This window comes from Mesoplodon bidens, assembly GCF_964165515.1.
Source record: "Mesoplodon bidens genome assembly, chromosome: 1".
NCBI classification, from domain to species: Eukaryota; Metazoa; Chordata; class Mammalia; order Artiodactyla; family Ziphiidae; genus Mesoplodon; species Mesoplodon bidens.
This window is the reverse complement of record NC_138176.1, coordinates 38,437,711-38,457,843: the sequence shown is the minus strand read 5'-3', so window position 1 is coordinate 38,457,843 and position 20,133 is coordinate 38,437,711. Positions and strand designations below refer to the sequence as shown.

General features: G+C 40.4%; 1 protein-coding gene across 1 annotated transcript; it reads left to right on the top strand.

Moving 5' to 3' along the window:
• Positions 1-2,058: 2,058 nt before the first annotated feature.
• On the top strand, positions 2,059-12,929 carry IFIT5 (interferon induced protein with tetratricopeptide repeats 5). The gene is made up of 2 exons (XM_081232073.1): positions 2,059-2,220; positions 9,862-12,929. Exons 1-2 carry the CDS (start codon positions 2,216-2,218, stop codon positions 11,303-11,305), a joined length of 1,449 nt encoding a protein of 482 aa, XP_081088199.1. The 5' UTR covers positions 2,059-2,215; the 3' UTR covers positions 11,306-12,929.
• The last annotated feature ends 7,204 nt before the right edge of the window (positions 12,930-20,133 follow it).

Sequence of the window (20,133 nt, the reverse complement as noted above, 5' to 3'; positions counted from 1 at the left end):
GGTTGATGAGAATAAATCCAGAAGGTAATACATGATGAATTTTCCCAAGAATCCACCCAATCCAACAGTCTGTGAAAAAAAGACTGATATTCAAATTCGATCCAGTACTTTCAGCATGTTCAACACCTACTCAACAGTCGGGTCTTTGCTTCTTCTCAATCCTGAAAGTGTATATTCCTTTAAAATTTTTATAGACGGTTTTTGTCTTTCTGAATTTGAATTCCTAAACAATATAAGTTGATAACCAGGATCTTTTTTTCCCTTTTGATTTTTATCATTGATTGTTTAGCTGCTGTCCATGCAAACCTTAATAAGCAAAGACCATCTCTTGGCCCAGATACAGCTAAAAGAAAGGAAAGGAAAGGAGTAGGAACAAGGAAGAAAAAACACTACCTACGCACTGGACATTTGTTCAAACAGAGCTCTATTAAATGTTCTACATCCTTAGGAAGGAGGAAATTCTGGGCTTATTTGTCTACCTCCAAATAAACCATTCAGTACTTTTTCTAAAATGTGGCTTCCCACTTAAACATTCCAACAGCCTACACACCCACCGCATCCACATTACCGCTCCAGCCTCACTTCTTAGGACGTTTTCCCTGCTCTCTGCACTCCAACCACACCATCTGCGCTTGCCAAGTATGCTTGCACCTCCAGGCCTTTGCACTTACCGTTCCCCCAGCCTGGAACGCTCTTCCTTAGCCCCATATCTACAGTGCTCATTCGTTCACCCCCTTCAGATCTTTGCTCAACTGTCACGTTCTCAGTGAAACCTTCCCTCACCAAGATATGTATAACAGCAAAACACCTTGCACTCCAACCTTCTCTCTGCTTTTTCTCCATAGCACCACCTAACAAAAAATGTTTTATATGTTCTTTATCTTTACCTCTCACACTACAAATTAACTCCAAACAAATAGGAGAGTAATAAAATCACAAACGCACAACTAACTACACTTCTGTACCTACACTGTTAGCCACGTTTAACGTGATTCTGGGGAAGCAAGAACTGACTTTATCTACAGGCCCCTTTTTCCAGCAAAACTGAATGAAAAAGTCAGCACTTTTAAAACCAGTGACCACATAGCAAAAACTGTACATCACTGTCCATTCATTTCAAAGCAAAGTGACTAGGATGGTATAAAAGTGATAAGCTGGTGCCTTTTAAACGTTTCGATGAGGAACACGTTTTCTCAAAGTTTGAGAATTATCTCCACTCTCTGTGCACAACCAGGAACAAAATGCCGAAGACGGTGAATGGGGTAGGGCTTGCCCCTTGTCTCTTTTATTCCCAGCTATATTGACAGGGCCTTCAGCAATGTCTGGCTTTTAGCAGTTATTTAATAAAACTGGTTGAAGGAATGAATGATTGAATTCGAAGGGGACAAAATTTTTAGTGTATTGGCATTCGCTATTTTCCGCTTAGATTCCTAATACCACCTCGACTTTATTGGGACCTTATTATAGGAAGCTCGGTTGGCAAGGGCATGGAAGGCAAGGGAACTTTCACACAATTGTGGGTGGGGGGTGTATAAACCTCTTTGCAAAGCTATTCGGCAACAGCTACCAAAATGTTGAATGTATACACATTTTGGCCCCCGAATTTCTCTAGATTTACCCAATGGAAATCATGGCACAAGTGCAGGGCACTGCACCTGTGTTGGCTGAATCAAGACTTGAGTTCCAGCCTAGGACGCAGAAAGCTGTAAAGCGCATCGCCTCCACACAACCAAAACAACGCTGAGCAATCTCCTGTCATTTTAGTTAAAACAACAACAACAACAAACAACCACGCCCAAGAAAGCTAATCTTGAGGCAAGTGGACTCAGCGAGGCAGGTGAGAGCCAATAACCAAGTCTCGAGGCCCAGCTGTAAATTCCACCGCGAACGACCCCGCGCTGCGCAAACCTCTCACTGCCACGCCTCAGCCGGCTCCGGGGCCCACTCAACTAGCTCTTCCACAAGTTTCTGTTTTCCGGGGCTGGACTCCGCCTAGTCGGGGATCAGTTTCACTTTCTAGTTTCCTCTTCCCACTCTGGTCCTGCCTTGAACAAAGCGGCCGCCCGCGCGCGTGCGGACTAGCGCTGCGGTCATCCCGCTCGCGCGCGCGCGCGCGCACACGCAGGCGGCCGCTCACTCCGCGCAGCAGCCGATCGCTGAGGAGAGAAGCGGAGAGGACCGGCGCCTCCCAAGACGGCCGCAGAGCCCAGCCACCATGAGGTGAGGGCTTCTGTCCGCTTCTTCTCCCCAACTCCGTGGGGCCTTTGTGGCACACCCGCGTTTCTCGCGTATTCCATTTCCAACGCAGCGCTGCGGCCTTTGAAGGGGCCGAGCCCGGCCGCCGGGCATCTGCGTTGGGGACGCTCCCCGGGAGCCCCGTCCGGGTCCGGGACGGCTGAAGGCGGGCCTGCGGGGGAGGGTGGCCGAGCGGACCCTTCTTTCGAGCCCCGGGCGTCCGCGGTCGGGACTGTCGGGCCGGGGAGCGGCGGGGCTGGGGGTGCCGGGCGACGCGTCCCGCGGGCCTGTCACCTCCCTGCGGCTCTGGTCGTCGCCGGCCCCGGGCCGGTGCGGGCGTCTTCTGCGTGGCCGGTGCCCGCAGGCCGCAGCCCCCGGCGTCACACGCGTCCGCCCCTGCCATTTTGCCTTCTGATTCCTGGGTCTGACCTCCCCCTCCTTTGTACCGTGGACAGATTGTTCTTGTTCCACCCCATCCACCGTTTTATGAGGCTTGCTTTCTCGTCTCCTTGACTGGCGTGTGGTGGGTGGTCCTTGGCTGACCCATGTAATCCGGTCCCCTGCCCTGCACGTGGGTAGTTAACGGTCTCCATTGGGAAGCTGAGGAGTGGGAGATTCCGACCTTGGGCCCCTGAAGCCCGTAGAGCCCTTTGTTCTAAATCCTGACTTTGACCACCTATGAGTTGGGTGACCCAAAGCAAAGTTTCTTCAGTTCGGTGGGTCTGTTTCTTGTCTATAAAAATTGATAGCATCCATCTCTTAGGACTGTAGAAGGGGTTGTTGACTGATGCCTGGCACAAAATATTTGCAAATGTTGACTATAAAAATATTTAATAAATGCCTCACTTCTACCATTTGTAAGAAGGGAGGGAGGTGGGAAGTATCAGGAAGGGGCCTGAAGAAACAGGGAAGGAACGGCGGGTGCACTGTATGTGGATGCAGGTTGGTGTGGAAGAGGGGTGGACCCCATTGGGCACTAACTGTCTCCCAAGAAAAATGGAAGACTACTCCTTCCTGGCAAAAAGCAAAAACAAAAAACACCCCTCCCCCCCACACAAAATTACCTGAAGGTAGATGTTGCCTCTTCAGACACAATAGCCTCTCTCTGCCAGCTTCCCAGAGACAAAGTTTAAAAATTAAGTAGACATAGTTGAAAAAGTAGAACTTGTCATAGTGTCCAGTTGTGCATAAATTCCATAGAGTGTGGGCAAAGCACTTACATGGCTAACTGAATGTCCCTTGGAGATCTCACAGCCACATCATAATGCCTGGGGCAGCCCTCCGACCTCATCGTCTTTGTGCAGAGGCAGATGTTCATTTTACTCTGTGGTTGGGCAGAGGGCTGGTAAGCCCATGTTGGATAGGGAAGACTGAAGTGGCAGAAAGTTTGGAGCCGTTAGCAAGATGGGAAGAGCTAGCAGGATTCCCTCATCTGAAATTCAGGTGCTTTTTTTCTTTAATGCTAGGCTCATGCCTCTGGGCTGGAAATGCCAGAAGCTACCAGTATATAACTGCATTCACTCAACAAATATTTATTATTGAGTTTCTCTTATATGCCTGAAATCACAAATGTGGGGGACACAGGTGAAAAACATAAAACTGGAGTAAGGTCCTTATTCTCATTTAAATGGGAGAAATAGAGAACCAAGAATAAATGAGTAAATAATCAACATAACTCAGAAAGTGATAAGAGCTATAAGGAAAATAAAATAGGGCTAAGAGAGTGACCTAGAATGGAGGGGGTTATTTTAGATAGCTCTACCACAGGCGGCCTCTTGGGTAAGGAATAGTTGAGCTGAGTGGAAGGAAGGAGCTAGTCATACAAAGATGTAGGAGCAGAGCTTTTTAAGTAGAGTAAAAACAACAGGTGTAAAAGTCCTTGAACTTATATGTTCAAGATAGGAAGAAGGTCAGTATGTCTAAAACACAGATAATGAGGAGGAGAGTAGGAGAAGACAAGGTTGTGTGGGTAGACAATCCAGCTCCTTTAGGGACTTGTAAGACATGGCAAAGGCTAGATTAAAATCTAAGGGTGTTGGGAAGCTATTGGGAGATTTTAAACCAGGAGACTGACATAATCTGATTTACATTTTCAAAAGTTTACTAATACTGTATGGGGACCAAGAGTGGAAACAGAGACCAGATTTTTGCCACAGCTCAAAGGAAAGGTAATAGTCTTTCCTATTTTCCTAGACTAGCAGTGGAAATGGAAAAAAGTGGATGGATTTGAGATGTATTTGGGTGATAGAATTAACAGGACTTCCTCTTGGATTGGATGAGAGGTTGAAAGAAGAATAGGAATCAAAGATGACTCCTAGGTTATTTGGCCTGTGGGACTAAGAGGTACCAAACAAGGTGGGGAAAAGCAAGGGAGGAACAGGCTCAAGGAACCCAGATTTCTAGAATGTCTATATTTACTTGAGATGCCAACTGAACTTCTAATTGAAGATGTAAACTAAAAGATAAGCCTGGAATTCAGGGGAGAGATCAGAAATAGAAGAAATACCTTGGAAGATCATCAGCATATACATGTTTGGATTATGGAAAAAAAGGTATTTTAATTCCCTTACATTAATAATGATGATAATTATATCTTGGATAACTAAGATTTTTGTCCTTCCTTCAGATCACTTTTAATACATTTCCAGCCAGCTCTTTTGTTATTTGAAAGAATCATTAATCACCCTCTCTGCCCCTCCACAGCATGTCCTAGTGAGAAGCAGCTCCATCTCAAAACAACTCCAACAATGCAGAATGCTATGACTTTAGATTGAGGGCTCGTATTTGAAACCATTGTTTTCTTATCCTGAGACCTTTAACTGTCTGACATGTCTTTTCCAATGGGCAGTTACACAACCTCTTACCTGCTCTTTAAGCTGATCTAAAATCTCTTGTTTTCTTTTAAGTGCTTCCCAGGCAAAGTGAATTTTACATACATTAGACATATCCTATATTTTAAAGCAAAATATTCTTAAAAAAACTCCAATTTTTATGTGAAAGAGGTAATATAGCATTATGGTTAAAAGGCATAACCTTTTGTTTAAGTCAGGCAGAACTAGGTTTGAATCTGTGCTTGGACACTTTATAGCTGTGTAACTTTGGACATGTAATTTAAACTCTGTTTCCCAGTCCTCATCCATAAAATTGTGAAAATAATAAGACATTGTTATAAAAATTTAATGTAATTTGTGTAAAGTGCTTGGCACACTGCCTGACATGTGCAGTGTGGCAAGTGAATGGTTTTTGGGGGTGTTTTTTTTGACCTCTCATCTGATTCTAGAAATATATTGTATAAGTGTACCATTTATACTATTGAGCTGAATCTGTAGTGAACCTAGGTCTTATGCATAAAGTTGTTTTCTCAAATATATCCTTGTTTGCCATTTAATTTAGCCCTCACTGTGAATAAAATAGGGAAAATTTCAAGTTAGAGTAGAGGTCTAGCCTCTTGGGCTTGCGGCTTTTTTATACATTAAGGTTTATAGGCCCAGTGTCTTCAACTGTCCTATCCCACGCAGTAACCACTAGTCATACATGACTATTCAAATTAATTAAAAGTAAATAAAATATAAAAAGCAGTTCATTGGTCATCCTAGCCACATTTCAAGTGATCAGTGGTCACATGTGGCTAGTGTCTATCACATTGTTCAGCACAGATAAGAACATTCCCATTGTGGCAGGAAGTTCTGTTAGAAAGCTCTGGTCTTGAACCTGCAATCACTAAAATGTGGGACCTGTATATATGTGTTTATATGTATATACAGACCACATGAGAAAGAGAATAAATATGAAAAAATTATAAAATTAAAATTAGTATTTCTAAGTGAACGTAAATGTCTACTAAATATAATACTAAGTTAGCTATTAATGTTTAAATTTAATATTTATAAAATTAGAAAACATTTCATGAAATATATGATTAGATTATAAATATGAAGTGGTTTTATTTTTCTAATCACTACTACTAATTGTATAATTAGTCCAGTTCTCTGACTCTTCTGCCACTTTTGGCTATTAGGACAGCCTCTTTCCAGTTCCTAAAGACTCAGCCCAATTCATTTTAAAACCTCAATCTCATATTTGATTCAAAGCACTCTTCTCTTCCTTCCCAACTCCCAGAAAATATTGATAAAGGTGCTGTGAAGAATAGGAAAATGTGATAGACTAGACTTTAGGATGGCAGGCAAGGTGGAGATGCAGCTTCAGCTAAAGTGGTCAGGGGTAGCCTTCTTTGAAGAGCTGAGATTTGAGCCAAGACCAGAATTATGAGAATAAGTAAACCCTAGTACTCTCTTAGGAAGAATTCACAGAGTGAGGGAATAAAAAGCAGGTACAAATGCCCTGACGTAGGTGCGTACTTGGCATAAGAAATAATAAACAATAAAATTTTGTAAAGGCTTGTATGACTGGAGTGCAGTGAGCATGAGGAAAGTGGTACAAAATGATGTTAGAGAAGTAGACATGGGCCAGATGGTAAAGGGCATAGTAACCATGGTTAGGAGTTTGGGGCTGGAGATAAAGATTTGAGTAGTATTAACAATGTATAGTTTCACTCTGCTTCATATTCCATCCTTCTCACAATTATCCCCATCTCTCCCACAAGCATCATTTTCTCCCTTAATAGTGGGTCATTTCCCTTTGACATATCATTAAGTCATTAAAAATATGATTGAAAAAATTTTTGACAATTTCCTCAGATTTGCCTCTGTTTCTCTACTCCCTTCATAGTAAAATTCCTTGAAGGAGTGACCTATAGTCCCCATATCCACTTCTTCTCCTCTTCTCATTATCCCCTCAACCCACTCCAGTAATATTTCCATCCCTACTGTTCTGTTAAAACATCACCTTCCCCCACAACTTTACTCCTCCCAAAACAGTGATCTCTGTCCTCATTTTCTCAACCTCTTAGGATCATTGTGCACATTAAACATTTATCTCTCTTTTTTCGAAATCAACATTTTCTTCCTTAGGCTTTCATGACACCAGATTTCTTGGTTTATCTGCTCCCCTACTGATTATTAAGATTAGAAAGGGGCAATTGAGTTGAAGTAAGATCTCAACAATGAAAAGGAGGAAGTCATAAAAGATCTTAGGACAGAATGGTCTAAGCCAGTGCTTCTCAACCAGGGTGATTTTTGCCCCCCCCCCCCGGGGACATTTAGTGATGTCTGGAGACAGTTTTGGTTGTCATCACTGGAGGAATGCTAGTTACATCTACTGGGTCAAGGCCAGGGATGCTACTAAATATCCTGCAATGCACAGGTCAGCCCCAACAAAAAGAATTCCTTGACAATCATAACTAAAGTACACCACCACCACCACCACCACCACATAATCCCATTACTCTGATTTTTTTTTCTTAACACTTATTACTATCTGGAATTATGTTGTCCATTGATTTGTTTACATGTTTATTTTCTGTCAACCCCTTTTGTTCCCTCCTCTCCTATAATAGAATTACCATGCAGAAAAGGCCTTTTTCTGTCTTGCTCATTACTATATTCACTACAACCAGCATATTGCCTGGCATGTATGACATGAGGTGATCAATAAATGTTTCCTTTTTTTTTTCATTTATTTGGCTGCATTGGGTCTTAGTTGCGGCACACGGGATCTTCGTTGTGGCATGCAGGATCTTTCGTTGTGGCACGTGGGCTCTTTATTGTGGCATGCGGGTTTCTCTCTAGTTGTGGTGCATGGACCCCAGGGTGTGCGGGCTCAGTAGTTGCAGCGTGCGGGCTTAGTTGCCCCGCGGCATGTGAGATCTTAGTTCCCCAACCAGGGATCGAACCCGCATCCCCTGCATTGAAAGGCGGATTATTAACCACTGGACCACCAGGGAAGTCCCCAATAAATGTTTCTTGATAGAAATACTATAGTTCCCATAAACATTTATACAAATATGCATACATACATATAAGGAGGAGAGTCCTGTATACAGCATAAAGGGAAATACACACACACTGTTCATTATTCATCCGAAAATTAGAGAGAAGCCTTAAGTAGCTTTTTTTTTTTCTGTAAATTTCTTTCAACCCTTAATTGTGGCCAGTTGTAGATTTAGAAAGTCTTTCCTGACTGCCTCACCATGACCATCAGCAAAACAAACAAAACTAGGTATATTAATCAGGATTTTGTCAGTTGCAGACAGGAGAAACCCAGTTCAAACTGGCTTAAGCAAAAAGAGAGATATTTCCTTAAAACAGTAGAAGTCCAGGGATGGATAGGGTGATCCAGGTATTTAGTCAGCACCACAAGCAATCTGTCTTTATTCCTGTCTAAGCCTTGCTTTCCTCTATGTTTGATTCTTTCTCAGGCAGGCTGTCCCCAAGAGTTTGGAAAGATGGCCACCAGCAACTCCAGCTTATATTCTACAAGCTTAAAATTTTTGGAAGAGAGTTCCAGCAAAGCCCCATTTCAGCAAAATTATATTTTAATTGGATTATCTCTGAATATATCACTGGGTCCAAGGAATGGCTGGAATATGTGTGCTTTCCTACAGACTGGAGGAAAGTGTAGACAGCCTGTCTCAGATCACATGGACTGAGAGTAGGGGGAGGTGTTCACCAAATGAAGGCCCCAGATGTCCACAGCACTGGACTATGTGCCCTTCCTGAGTCACTTCCATGGAACTTTATTGGAATGCTGAGTTGTAATCGACTGTGTACTTATAAGCTCTGTATAAGCAGGGCTGTGTCTTATTCACAGTTACATCCCCAGGGTTATTCAGAAGATCTTGCACAGAAAAGCCTTTCAGTAATGAATAAATACTTCCTGTCCCTTCCTTTCCCCTTCAGCTTCCTAATTTCAGAGATGAAACTAGGCCCTGCAGAGATAACAGTGTGCTTCACACAAAGGGAGTTCAACAAATATTTGTGAAGTGAACATTAAGGGTAATGTTAAGTTAATAATAGGTGGTAGCCTTTATTTTTGCCCACAATCCTAAAGGTCAGAAGGATATAGCACATAACATCAAAACCTACTAACCCTCCTTTTGCTTTTTCCCCATTTTCTCTAAGTCTTTGTTATATCTCAAACTTATACTTCTTCCCGTCTCTTGGTATTCCTGTTCCTGTTCCTGTCTGACTCTGTGTCTTTTTTTTTCCTCTGTGGGGTTTCCTTTGTTTGTTTCTTTATTTCTCTGCAAAAATTATATATTCATGTGGCTTCTGTCTCCTTCAGTGTACTTCTTTTCCTTATTTCTCACCTTCTCCCCTCTCCCTTCACTACTCATAATACAGAAAAGAAATTTTTATGTTGTTTATTAACTGTGTATATATCTATTATTCTTAATTTTCAGAACTAGTAAATACGATATTTTAAATTCCCCTCTCTAAAAATAGGTGGTCCTTGTGGGTTAGTGACTGCCAAAAGGAAATAGATACCCTATAACATAGAAAATGCTGTCATCTCTCCAGAATGGGTTTTGCAATAAATAATGTGAATTTAATGAAATATTTCTAGGACATAACTATACTAGTTTCCTCTGTATAGAGTTATAGAAACCTAGTGCTTTAACTGTAAGATCAAATAGATAAAATATAGTTCTTTGCTTAACCTGTTTAAGATTTTAAAATTTATTTCCTTTATTTCTTCAAAAATTAAAAAGGATTTTATCTTTGACAGTGAAATTCCTAAGGACTCATTGAAGGCCATCCTGTTGGAGTTAGAATGTCACTTCACATGGAATTTACTTAAGGAAGACATTGATCTGTTTGATGTAGAAGATACAATTGGGCAACAGCTTGAATTTCTTACCACAAAATCCAGACTCACTCTTTATAACCTGTTGGCCTATGTGAAACACCTAAAGGGCCAAAATAAAGATGCTCTAGAGTGCTTGAAACAAGCAGAAGAAATAATACAGCGAGAACACTCGGACAAAGAAGAAGTACGAAGTCTGGTCACTTGGGGAAACTATGCCTGGGTTTATTATCACATGGACCAGCTTAAAGAAGCTCAGAAGTATATAGACAAGGTAGGGAACGTCTGCAAGAAATTGTCCAGTCCTTCTAACTACAAGTTGGAGCGTCCAGAGATTGACTGTGAGAAAGGGTGGGCACTCTTGAAATTTGGAGGAAAGTATCACCAAAAGGCTAAAGCAGCTTTTGAGAAGGCTCTGGAAGCAGAACCCGACAATCCAGAATTTAACATTGGCTATGCCATCACAGTATATCGGCTGGATGATTCTGACAGAGAAGGGTCTATAAAGAGCTTTTCTCTGGGCCCCCTGCGGAAAGCTGTTACCCTGAACCCAGATAATTCATATATTAAGGTTTTTCTGGCGCTGAAGCTTCAAGATGTACATGCAGAAGCTGAAGGGGAAAAGTATATTGAAGAAATCCTGGACCAAACATCATCCCAACCTTACGTTCTTCGTTATGCAGCCAAATTCTATAGGAGAAAAAATTCCTGGGACAAAGCTCTTGAACTTTTGAAAAAGGCCTTAGAGGCGACACCAACCTCTTCTTTCCTGCATCACCAAATGGGACTTTGCTATAGGGCACAAATGATCCAAATCAAGAAGGCCTCTCGCAACAGACCTAAAGGAAAGGATAAACTGAAAGTTGATGAGCTGATTACATCAGCTATATTTCATTTCAGAGAAGCTGTGGAGCGAGATTCTATGTTTGCATTTGCCTACACGGACCTGGCCAACATGTATGCTGAGGGAAGCCAGTATAGCAATGCTGAAGACATTTTTCAGAAAGCTCTTCGTCTGGAGAACATAACTGATGATCACAAACATCAGATACACTACCACTATGGCCGCTTTCAGGAATTTCACTGTAAATCAGAAAATACTGCCATTCACCATTATTTAGAAGCCTTAAAGGTCAAAGACAGGTCATCTCTGCGTACTAAACTGACAAGTGCTGTAAAGAAATTGGCTGCCAAGAGACTTGGTCACAATGCTTCAGATGTGCAGAGTTTAAGTGCTCTAGGGTTTGTTTACAAGCTGGAGGGAGAAAAGAGGCAAGCTGCTGAGTACTATGAAAGGGCCCAAAAGATAGATCCAGAAAATGCAGAATTTCTTACTGCTCTCTGTGAGCTTCGACTTTCCATTTAAATACATACTCCAGGAAATTAGTTCTAAGCTTTTTTTCTCCATTTTGGTTTCTTATATTTTTGTTTATTGTTTTAATCCATTTTTCATTATAGAGCTAAGTTTTACTGTTATTTTTTACCTGGCATCATGCTAAGTACTTTATATACTTAGTTATGATGAATCTTTTTTTTTTTAACTAAAATACAGTAATCCATTGAGAAACAGCAAAATTCCGGCTGTTGTAACTTTATAAAGTATGGTCATTATGACTTTATGTCCTTTATCTCTGCTATTTATAATAATTTCTGATTAGATTTTGTGAAGTTTTCCATATTACTTCCTTATGCTGCGAGTATAATCCTACACAAACCTTTGACACCTAAGTCAGGAACAATCTTTTAGGAGTGCAAAATTATATTAGTTAAGCACTTAACTATGTAGCTTGCAAAAGATGGAAACTTCTAGTTACAGATGTTCTAACTTTGAGGATATTTAACCATCAACATGATAGTTACCTAAAGAATCCTCTTTGTTGGAAGAAAAAAGTTTATAATAGAAGTTTGTCATCCCTGATGACTTCAATCAAAGGAGAAAACACTAGAACATGAGAAAAAAGATTTCCCCATATACAGAACTTCAGGGACCCATGAGAAATCCAAAGTATTACCTCCCAAAATATTCATTAAGTAGCTAGAAATAGTGATGAGGAAAAAAATGAATAATGGAAAATCGTTAGTTTCAAATTTTTCTAGTTCTTTTAACTAGAAGAATAAACCTAAAGTTAATCTAGATGGAATTAATTTTATTCCTTCCAATTAAAATTGCAGTATTTTTAGGTTAAAATCATTGAGATAAAAAGCAGACCAATTGAGAAATTGGGAGAAATGATAAACAAATGGGTAAAGTAGATGCCCCTAACCTACATCCCTAGATTACCAAGATTTCAGTGATTTAGTTTTGGGTTTGGACTGGTTGGAATTCTCATCCACACAGTTTCTGGCCTTTGGTTAACTGTTTTAGTATTCCAAAGTTACTTCTATGAAGCTTTTCCTTTTGTCAGAAGTTTTTAGATTGACATGTTTTCCTGTAGATCCTCTAGGAATAGTTAAGCCCTATTTTCAGTTTTAATATCCACTTTGAAGGGTCACTGCTTATGGGCTTTTATCCCAGAGGACTTTTTAAATCGGAATGTTGCTAAAAGTGGCTTCTTTAATGTTGTTTCCTTGATTATAGACTACACAATTATATTTACCACCACAGTGTTAGTGGAAAAATATGCCATATGATTTAATTCTCCATACCTTCAATGTAGCTCTTAAAACTACTGTAATATATACTGTATATATTCTCCATACCTCCTAAAACTACTGTGTGTGTTTTTTACTTTTTGTTACTATTTTTATTTTTTAAATTTCTATTATAGTTTTGATTATTATAGAAGTAATGAATTCTCATTGTAAAATTTCAAACAATACAGAAGTATATGAATTTAAAAGAGCACTTCCTTCACCCTACCCCAATTCCACATGCCCAAGGTAAACTGTTAATAATTTGATAGGTATCCCTCCAGATATTTGTTTCTCAGCATATTCAAGCATACATAAATACTGCAGTGTATCTCATGAATTAAATTTTTTTAATGTTTTACTTATCTTCCTGCTGGTTTTATTTATTTCGCTGATTTCACTTGTTTATTCAAGAATTAAGAACAGGCAAGGGAATGATCTTTAAGTATTTCAGTAATTCAGGACCGAAGTCCTAACCTATCAGTAGAAGCATTTGTCCTGTTTTGCAGCAAATAGCTTATTTTGCGGCAAGTCATTTTTTCCCATTGGGAATAATGTTACGATTAAGGTTATGTTCCCAAGTAGAGACTTCATACGTAATAAAATTACAGTTGTGATATCAAAACAAAGATACAACTATACAAGCCTCTCTATTTAAACAGACTTTAAGGTCTATTAAGTGATTTTAAGATCCACTAGATATTAAAATATTGAAATATATAAGAAGCATAACATACTAAGAAAGTATAAAATCAGCATATGAATAATACAACTGTATAAGTTGAACTAAATATTTATAATAACTTTAAATTTTGTCAGTATTGTGCTTGCCTTCCTAAACTTTATAACTATTTAGAGATACTTTTATAGACTCTTCAGTTTAAAAAAGACCTCAAAATTCACCTTTATTAATTAACCATCAAAATTTGAAGGTTGAATTATCTTCCTAAAAGATAATTTTGTCTTCAGATAGTCCTTATTCTTAGAAATTTGGGACTTCCCTAGTGGTGCAGTGGTTAAGAATCCACCTGCCAATGCAGGGGACACGGGTTAGATCCCTGCTCCAGGAAGATCCCACATGCCGCGGAGCAACTAAGCCCGTGCACCACGACTACTGAGCCTGTACTCCAGAGCCTGCGAGCCACAACTACTGAAGCCCTCACGCCTAGAGCCTGTGCTCTGCAACAAGAGAAGCCACTGCAATGAGAAGCCCGCGTACCACAGTGAAGAGTAGCCCCCGCTTGCCACAACCAGAGAAAGCCCGCGTGCAGCGACGAAGACCCAATGCAGCCAAAAATAAATTTATTAAAAAAATAAAATTTGTTTCTGCCATTTAACTGAAGACTTCTAGCGTGTAGTTTACACATTTTGGTCTATCCTTAGGGACTTCAAAGATCTAATGCTTTTTAGAGATGACATTTTGTATTAGTTAAAACTCTTAATTGCAAATCAAAAAACTCAGCTAAACTGATCTAAACAAAAATGAAAATATAATGACTGATGTACTTTAATAGTCCAGGGGCAGCACTAATTTCAGATAAATTTGAAGGAATAAATGAATCACCAAATACATATGGCTGTTACGTGAAGTCAAGTGACACTGAGTAGCCAAAAACCAAATGTCTACTACACATATCTTAAAGTAATTGAAGACAATTGCCCTATGTCCCCTGAAACTTAAACATTCCATTTCCTTTCACCCACCCCCATAAGACATATTGCAGTCTCCTCCCCATCATGGTTATTTTGAATTCTCTCCAAATTGTCTTTATCCTTTGGCAATGATTTGTGCACAGGGTTTAACTTCATACCTAAAGTGAGGTTTTAGGACTCTGGTAGAATGATCCCTTATCTTTTCTATGAACTATATGTATATTAATGTAGCCAAAATAATAATATCCACTTCCTATCTACTTATGTGTAGGTTTTTCCACACATGCTGTTTTAAGGCATGTCTTTCATATCCTATACCTGACCATTTAGCTTTTGAAAGTGTTTTATGTTACTTGGTAGCATTCAGCACTTCAATTCAGATGACTCATATCTCTTAAAGAAATTATATAAATATTTGTATATAAGGTGCTATCCATTGTAAATGACAGAAAATAGAAAACCTGGCATAATCTATCTTTAAACCAGTAAGAGGGCTTCCCTGGTGGCGCAGTGGTTGAGAGTCCGCCTGCCGATGCAGGGGACACGGGTTCGTGCCCCGGTCTGGGAAGATCCCACATGCCGCAGAGCGGCTAGGCCCGTGTGCCATGGCTGCTGAGCCTGCGCATCCGGAGCCTGTGCTCTGCAAGGGGAGAGGCCACAACAGTGAGAGGCCCGCCTACCGCAAAAAAAAAAAATAAATAAAAATAAAATAAATAAACCAGTAAGAAACAAAAGTAAATCGTGTTATCAAACAAGGCTTAATCTTTTCAAAGCACTGTGACCAAGACACAATCACTGTCTCTACTTCTCAGCACTGATTTATCAAATTCGGCTCCATTCTGAGAAAACTACCTTTGTGATCCTAAGATGGCTGCCACATGCACTCTTGTCTCTATGCAGTGGAAAAGAGCACATCTCTTCCCTGAACCATCTAAGTCCAGGTTTGCAGTGTGATAGGACCGTCGTAGGTTATGGAACCATTTTCAAATAAGTCATCATGGCCAGAGAGGAAGAGACCATGTTCATTATTAGTTAGGCCTGAGACAGCTGGCACAGAAAGACAGGAATGAGGAGAAAGTTAACTTCCTTAGAAGCATGGACTGCAAGGTGCAGGGATGGAATTATCGAGAAAATCGGGATTGGATACTGGCAGCCAAAAATACCAAAGTCATGTAGATTCAAATTGTGTCTTCTTCCCCGTTCCATACACGTCTCTATAGCAAGTGAAGTATTTCAAAAAGGAGGTAGTCATTCTAGCTCTAGTCATTACTGAAGCCCCCAGTAAACTTTTTCTGTTGAGATTTCAGTGTGGTTCTCTTATTCCTCTTTATTCCTACAGATCTGTTCTCAGCATCATGGGTAGGTGGAGCAAGGGAAGAAGTTATACTCACATTGTAGCAACTGCTACCAACTGTAATTCAGACAACTTCAAAAAATAGGTAGAATTATGGGCTTCCCTGGTGGCGCAGTGGTTACGAACCCGCCTGCCAATGCAGGGGACACAGGTTTAAGCCCTGGTCCAGGAAGATCCCACATGTTGCAGAGCAACTAAGCCCGTGCACCACAACTACTGAGCCTGCACTCTAGAGCCCACAAGCCAAAACTACTGAAGGCTGTGTGCCACAACTACTGAAGCCTGCGTGCCTAGAGCCCGTGCTCTGCAACAAGAGAAGCCACCGCAATGAGAAGCCCGCACACTGCAACGAAGAGTAGCCCCTGCTCACTGCAACTAGAGAAAGCCCGTGCGCAGCAACGAAGACCCAACACAGCTATAAACAAACGAACAAATAAATAAAATTTAAAAAATTGGTAGAATTATGGCTGTGAATGTATCTGAAGTACCAAAGATGGCTGTGTTGACTGAAATAATGACTTATATCCAATAAAGCTGAGCAGACACTGAAGAAACCATCACCAGCTGATTCACAGCTGCTGTGAGGTATACAGGCCTTGAACTGGACTTGTCCAAATTCAAAGTGACAAAGGTAGATGATAAAAGTGAGTATGAGGGCTTCCCTGGTGGCGCAGTGGTTGAGAGTCCGCCTGCTGATGCAGGGGACACGGGTTTGTGGCCCGGTCCGGGAGGATCCCATGTGCTGCGGAGCGGCTGGGCCCATGGGCCATGGCCACCGAGCCTGCGTGTCCAGAGCCTGTGCTCCGCAATGGGAGAGGCCACAGCGGTGAAAGGCCCACCTACCACACACACACACACACACACACAAAGTGAGTATGGGATGACCTAGACATCAAAAGACAGCCAGATTACCCATGTGGTCAGCTTGTACATATATATGTACAGCTATATCCGTGTGTGTGTGTGTGTGTATATATATCTGTAATGGTAAAGGCCCATATAAAAATAACTGCTTTGTATTAATTACAAGGTACTTTAATATTATACCTTATTTAACTATTTCAACACTGCAAATAAATAGAGCAACGCTCAGAAGTTAGTTAAGTAACATTATCAGAATCACACAAGCTACTTAGTTACTAAGTGGTAGCACCAGGATTTAAAACCAGATCCGACCTCATTTACAGTCCACTCTCTCCATTGTATCAGTGGTTCATAAACCTAACCCTAAATCAGAACCACTGAAGTGTTTAAAATATCAAATTTCCAGGTCCCATGAAAGACCTACTAAACTAGAACCTCCAGGGGTGGGGCCTATATATTTGTAAAGCACCCAAAGGGATTCTGAGGATCATCTAGGTAAGGAAACAACTGTAATAACTTCGGGGCGATGGCCTTGTCTGCTCTACATCCTATGCATTCCATTTGTAAGTAGAAATCCTAAGGGAAACTATATATGTTAGGTTAAAGTTAACAACAGCCCAAGTTTAGATACAACTTTTACCCTGTTACGTGGAAGCTCTCCGAATAAAAAGGTTAGGGGAAATAACAAGGAATAAGCAAGAATAATGTAGAATCAGAGGTTTGGGGAGGATCTTACCTCTCCACTCCTCTCTCCCACTTCTCTCCCAGGACCACAGCCTCCCATTCCTCTGCAATTCTTTTCTTAGCCAAAGTTCTCTGGATCACTGAGATGTGGTTTCTTTTTTGCCTTAGCTTCCTCTTTTCCTGTATCAAGCCACACGTACCTATCCCACCCCAAACAAAACTCCCACCTTCTCTGGCAGTGTCTTATTTACTAAGATAAATTTGTTCATTAAGCGTTTTGTTGTACTTCACTTCAAGTGAATTAAAAAACATATAATTACTAGAAACATGCACAGAAATGCCATGTATATATTCTCCTATCTGCTCAGAACCTAGGGGTCCTCTATAAGTGATGAACTAGAATTCTCAATATCTCCTTTCATGATGGGCTCTAGGAAGAGAAAACAACAAAATAATGAAGGTGAGATGTGTAAGCTTTGGGAAAGCCAAATCTCATGGGAGCACACAGATGCCTTGTGGATAAACTCTGAAGGACAAGCATGGATTGATGTCACTTGGATTGAACAGCAAAGACACTGAACACACTGGCCTTTCCTATCCTTCAGGAAAAGCCATTCCTGTTGAAACTTCTTCCATTCCAATATCAAAGGGTAAAATGGGGTGAGGAAGAAAGAAAGAGATGAATACCCAAGAGTTCAAAAGTGAGCCTATAGGTCAACTTCCTCTAAACATGTCCCTAACTCACCACCAGATTGGAGCAAAGCCCTAGGAAGGAGGGAATGCTAGTTCAGCCACATATATAGACTATAGTGTCACGTGAATAGCCATAGCTAACTCATAGCTACATAGAATATAATATGTACTAGGTGCTGTTTTAAGTGCATTACATGCATTAAACTTATAAAATCCTCACAAAATCTCTATAGGTAAGCATTTTTGTTATTTCCTTTTGCATATGAGTACACTGAAATGGAGAGAGATTAAGTAAGCCCAAGGTCACATAGCTAATAAGAGGTAGAAAAAGATTCAAACCCTGGGTATCTGGTTCTAGAATCTAGCATTTAACCACTAATCAATATTTTCTAAATAGTTTTAAAATTTGGATTGAAGGATATGGGAAGATAGGACCAATCTTTACAGGAACTGTAGGAGAATGCTACAGAGAATCACACAAAGCACAGACATTCTACAATCATAGGTCACCCAACACTTTCACATAGAGTCCCAGATCTCCCTGGAAGGAATTGTGAAAGGGATTAAAAGCTGCTCTGAAACCCCGGGAGAGAATGGCCTGAGAAATCAGGGACTCAGTCTAAGGGAGGGGCTTAAGAGTTGGATGTTAGAAATCAGAGATTTGGAATAAATTCCTCGAAAAAGGAAGCAAACTTACTTTGGAAGGTTGAAAAACCAGTAAACAATTAGAAGCCAGAATATCCCGTGTCCTTTGCTCTTGGGAAGAAGGATACATCTCCCATGCACATACCAACCAGAATCAGAACTTTACCCAGTGTGGAGAACAACACAAGAAGGCAAGGAAGGAGGGTGCTGTAATTCATGAAATGACAAGAAGTAGGCTGGGATCACCTGCCCCTTAATATCCCCTGAGTTTGCCTTGAGCCTCCAAGCCATGGACTTTGGAAAGTAGCTCTGAGCCCCTAATTCCACTGAATACTAATTTAGTTTAAGAGGCACTTCACCTCTTCACATGCTTTCCCTTTTCCATACCACCTTAACTCCAGTAACCTTACGCCTCAATCTCACCAAAACAAACAACAAACATAAAAACCAAACAAACACCAAAAATGAAAGCCATTTACAGCATTTGTATATAAAAACCCTTTATTGATAAAGTTTAGGAGAAGAGAATCCACACTTAATAATTTAATATTATATAATCACTTTTTTAAGGAAGGGAGCAGGAGAAAGCATAGAAGGAAGGAGGGTGAGAAGATGGGGAGAAAGAAAGAAAAGAGAGAGACGGATTGAGGGGAAAAGAGAAAGAAAGAAGGAAACACTCTCAACCATTTCTTGATATTCCTGCCTCTTGCCATGATTCTGGGCCTTATCTCCTTCCCTATCTCTACTCTTCTCCTGAAAAAAAACCAATTCCACTGTTTTTCTGAAACAGAGTAATTCAGTTTTCTCTTATCCTCATATACAGCCACAGACCCACTTATGCATAACCAAATTCATTAAGTTGCTTAGTTCAACAAGAGTCTTTCATTTTAACATGATACACTCTCTTTGAAGGCAATTGTTGCTATAAATAAATAGCATCCCTTCACAATTTCATGGGAACTACACATTTAAAAGTAAATTCAATCACTAAATCTGTCATAATTGGTATACAGTATAACAAGCATGACACTTTGTTTCCAAATTATACAGAATACACTCCTCTATATCATTTGGTTTCAACATTTCTCAAAATTTGACTTCTGGTATGTGTTTGAGATTTCATCTTACACTTTAACTTAATCCTTTATCAACTCATATCAAATCAATTAACACAACAGTAGGGGACCAAGGATCCTGGGACCCAGGATGGCAATCTGAATTCCCAAAGAAGACCACAGAGGGCTCAAAATATTTTCTTTTCACGTTAAATTTTACCTATGGTTAGCCCTAGTTAAGTCAATTAAAGCCCTAGTTAAGTCAGTTAAGCCCTAGTTAAGTCAGTTAAGCCCTAGTTAAGTCAATTAAGCCCTAGTTAAGTCAATTAAAATTATCACTCATATTAACTTTGATATTCTACATAGAGAAGTGACTTAGGCAATCAAAATATATCCTGAAAAATACAACACAGCATCTTTATCCCTATATTTGTACTTGCAAGAGGAAGAGGATAAATGTGGGATGTGTAGTGAGTAGGGACTAGGGGAGGGAAGAGAAGGAAACAACAAACTTTGTTCTAAGGCTGGCCTTGTCCAATTAACTGTAATTGGAGGCATCACCAACTTCTTTTTTTTTTTTTTTTTTGTGGTATGCGGGCCTCTCACTGCCGTGGC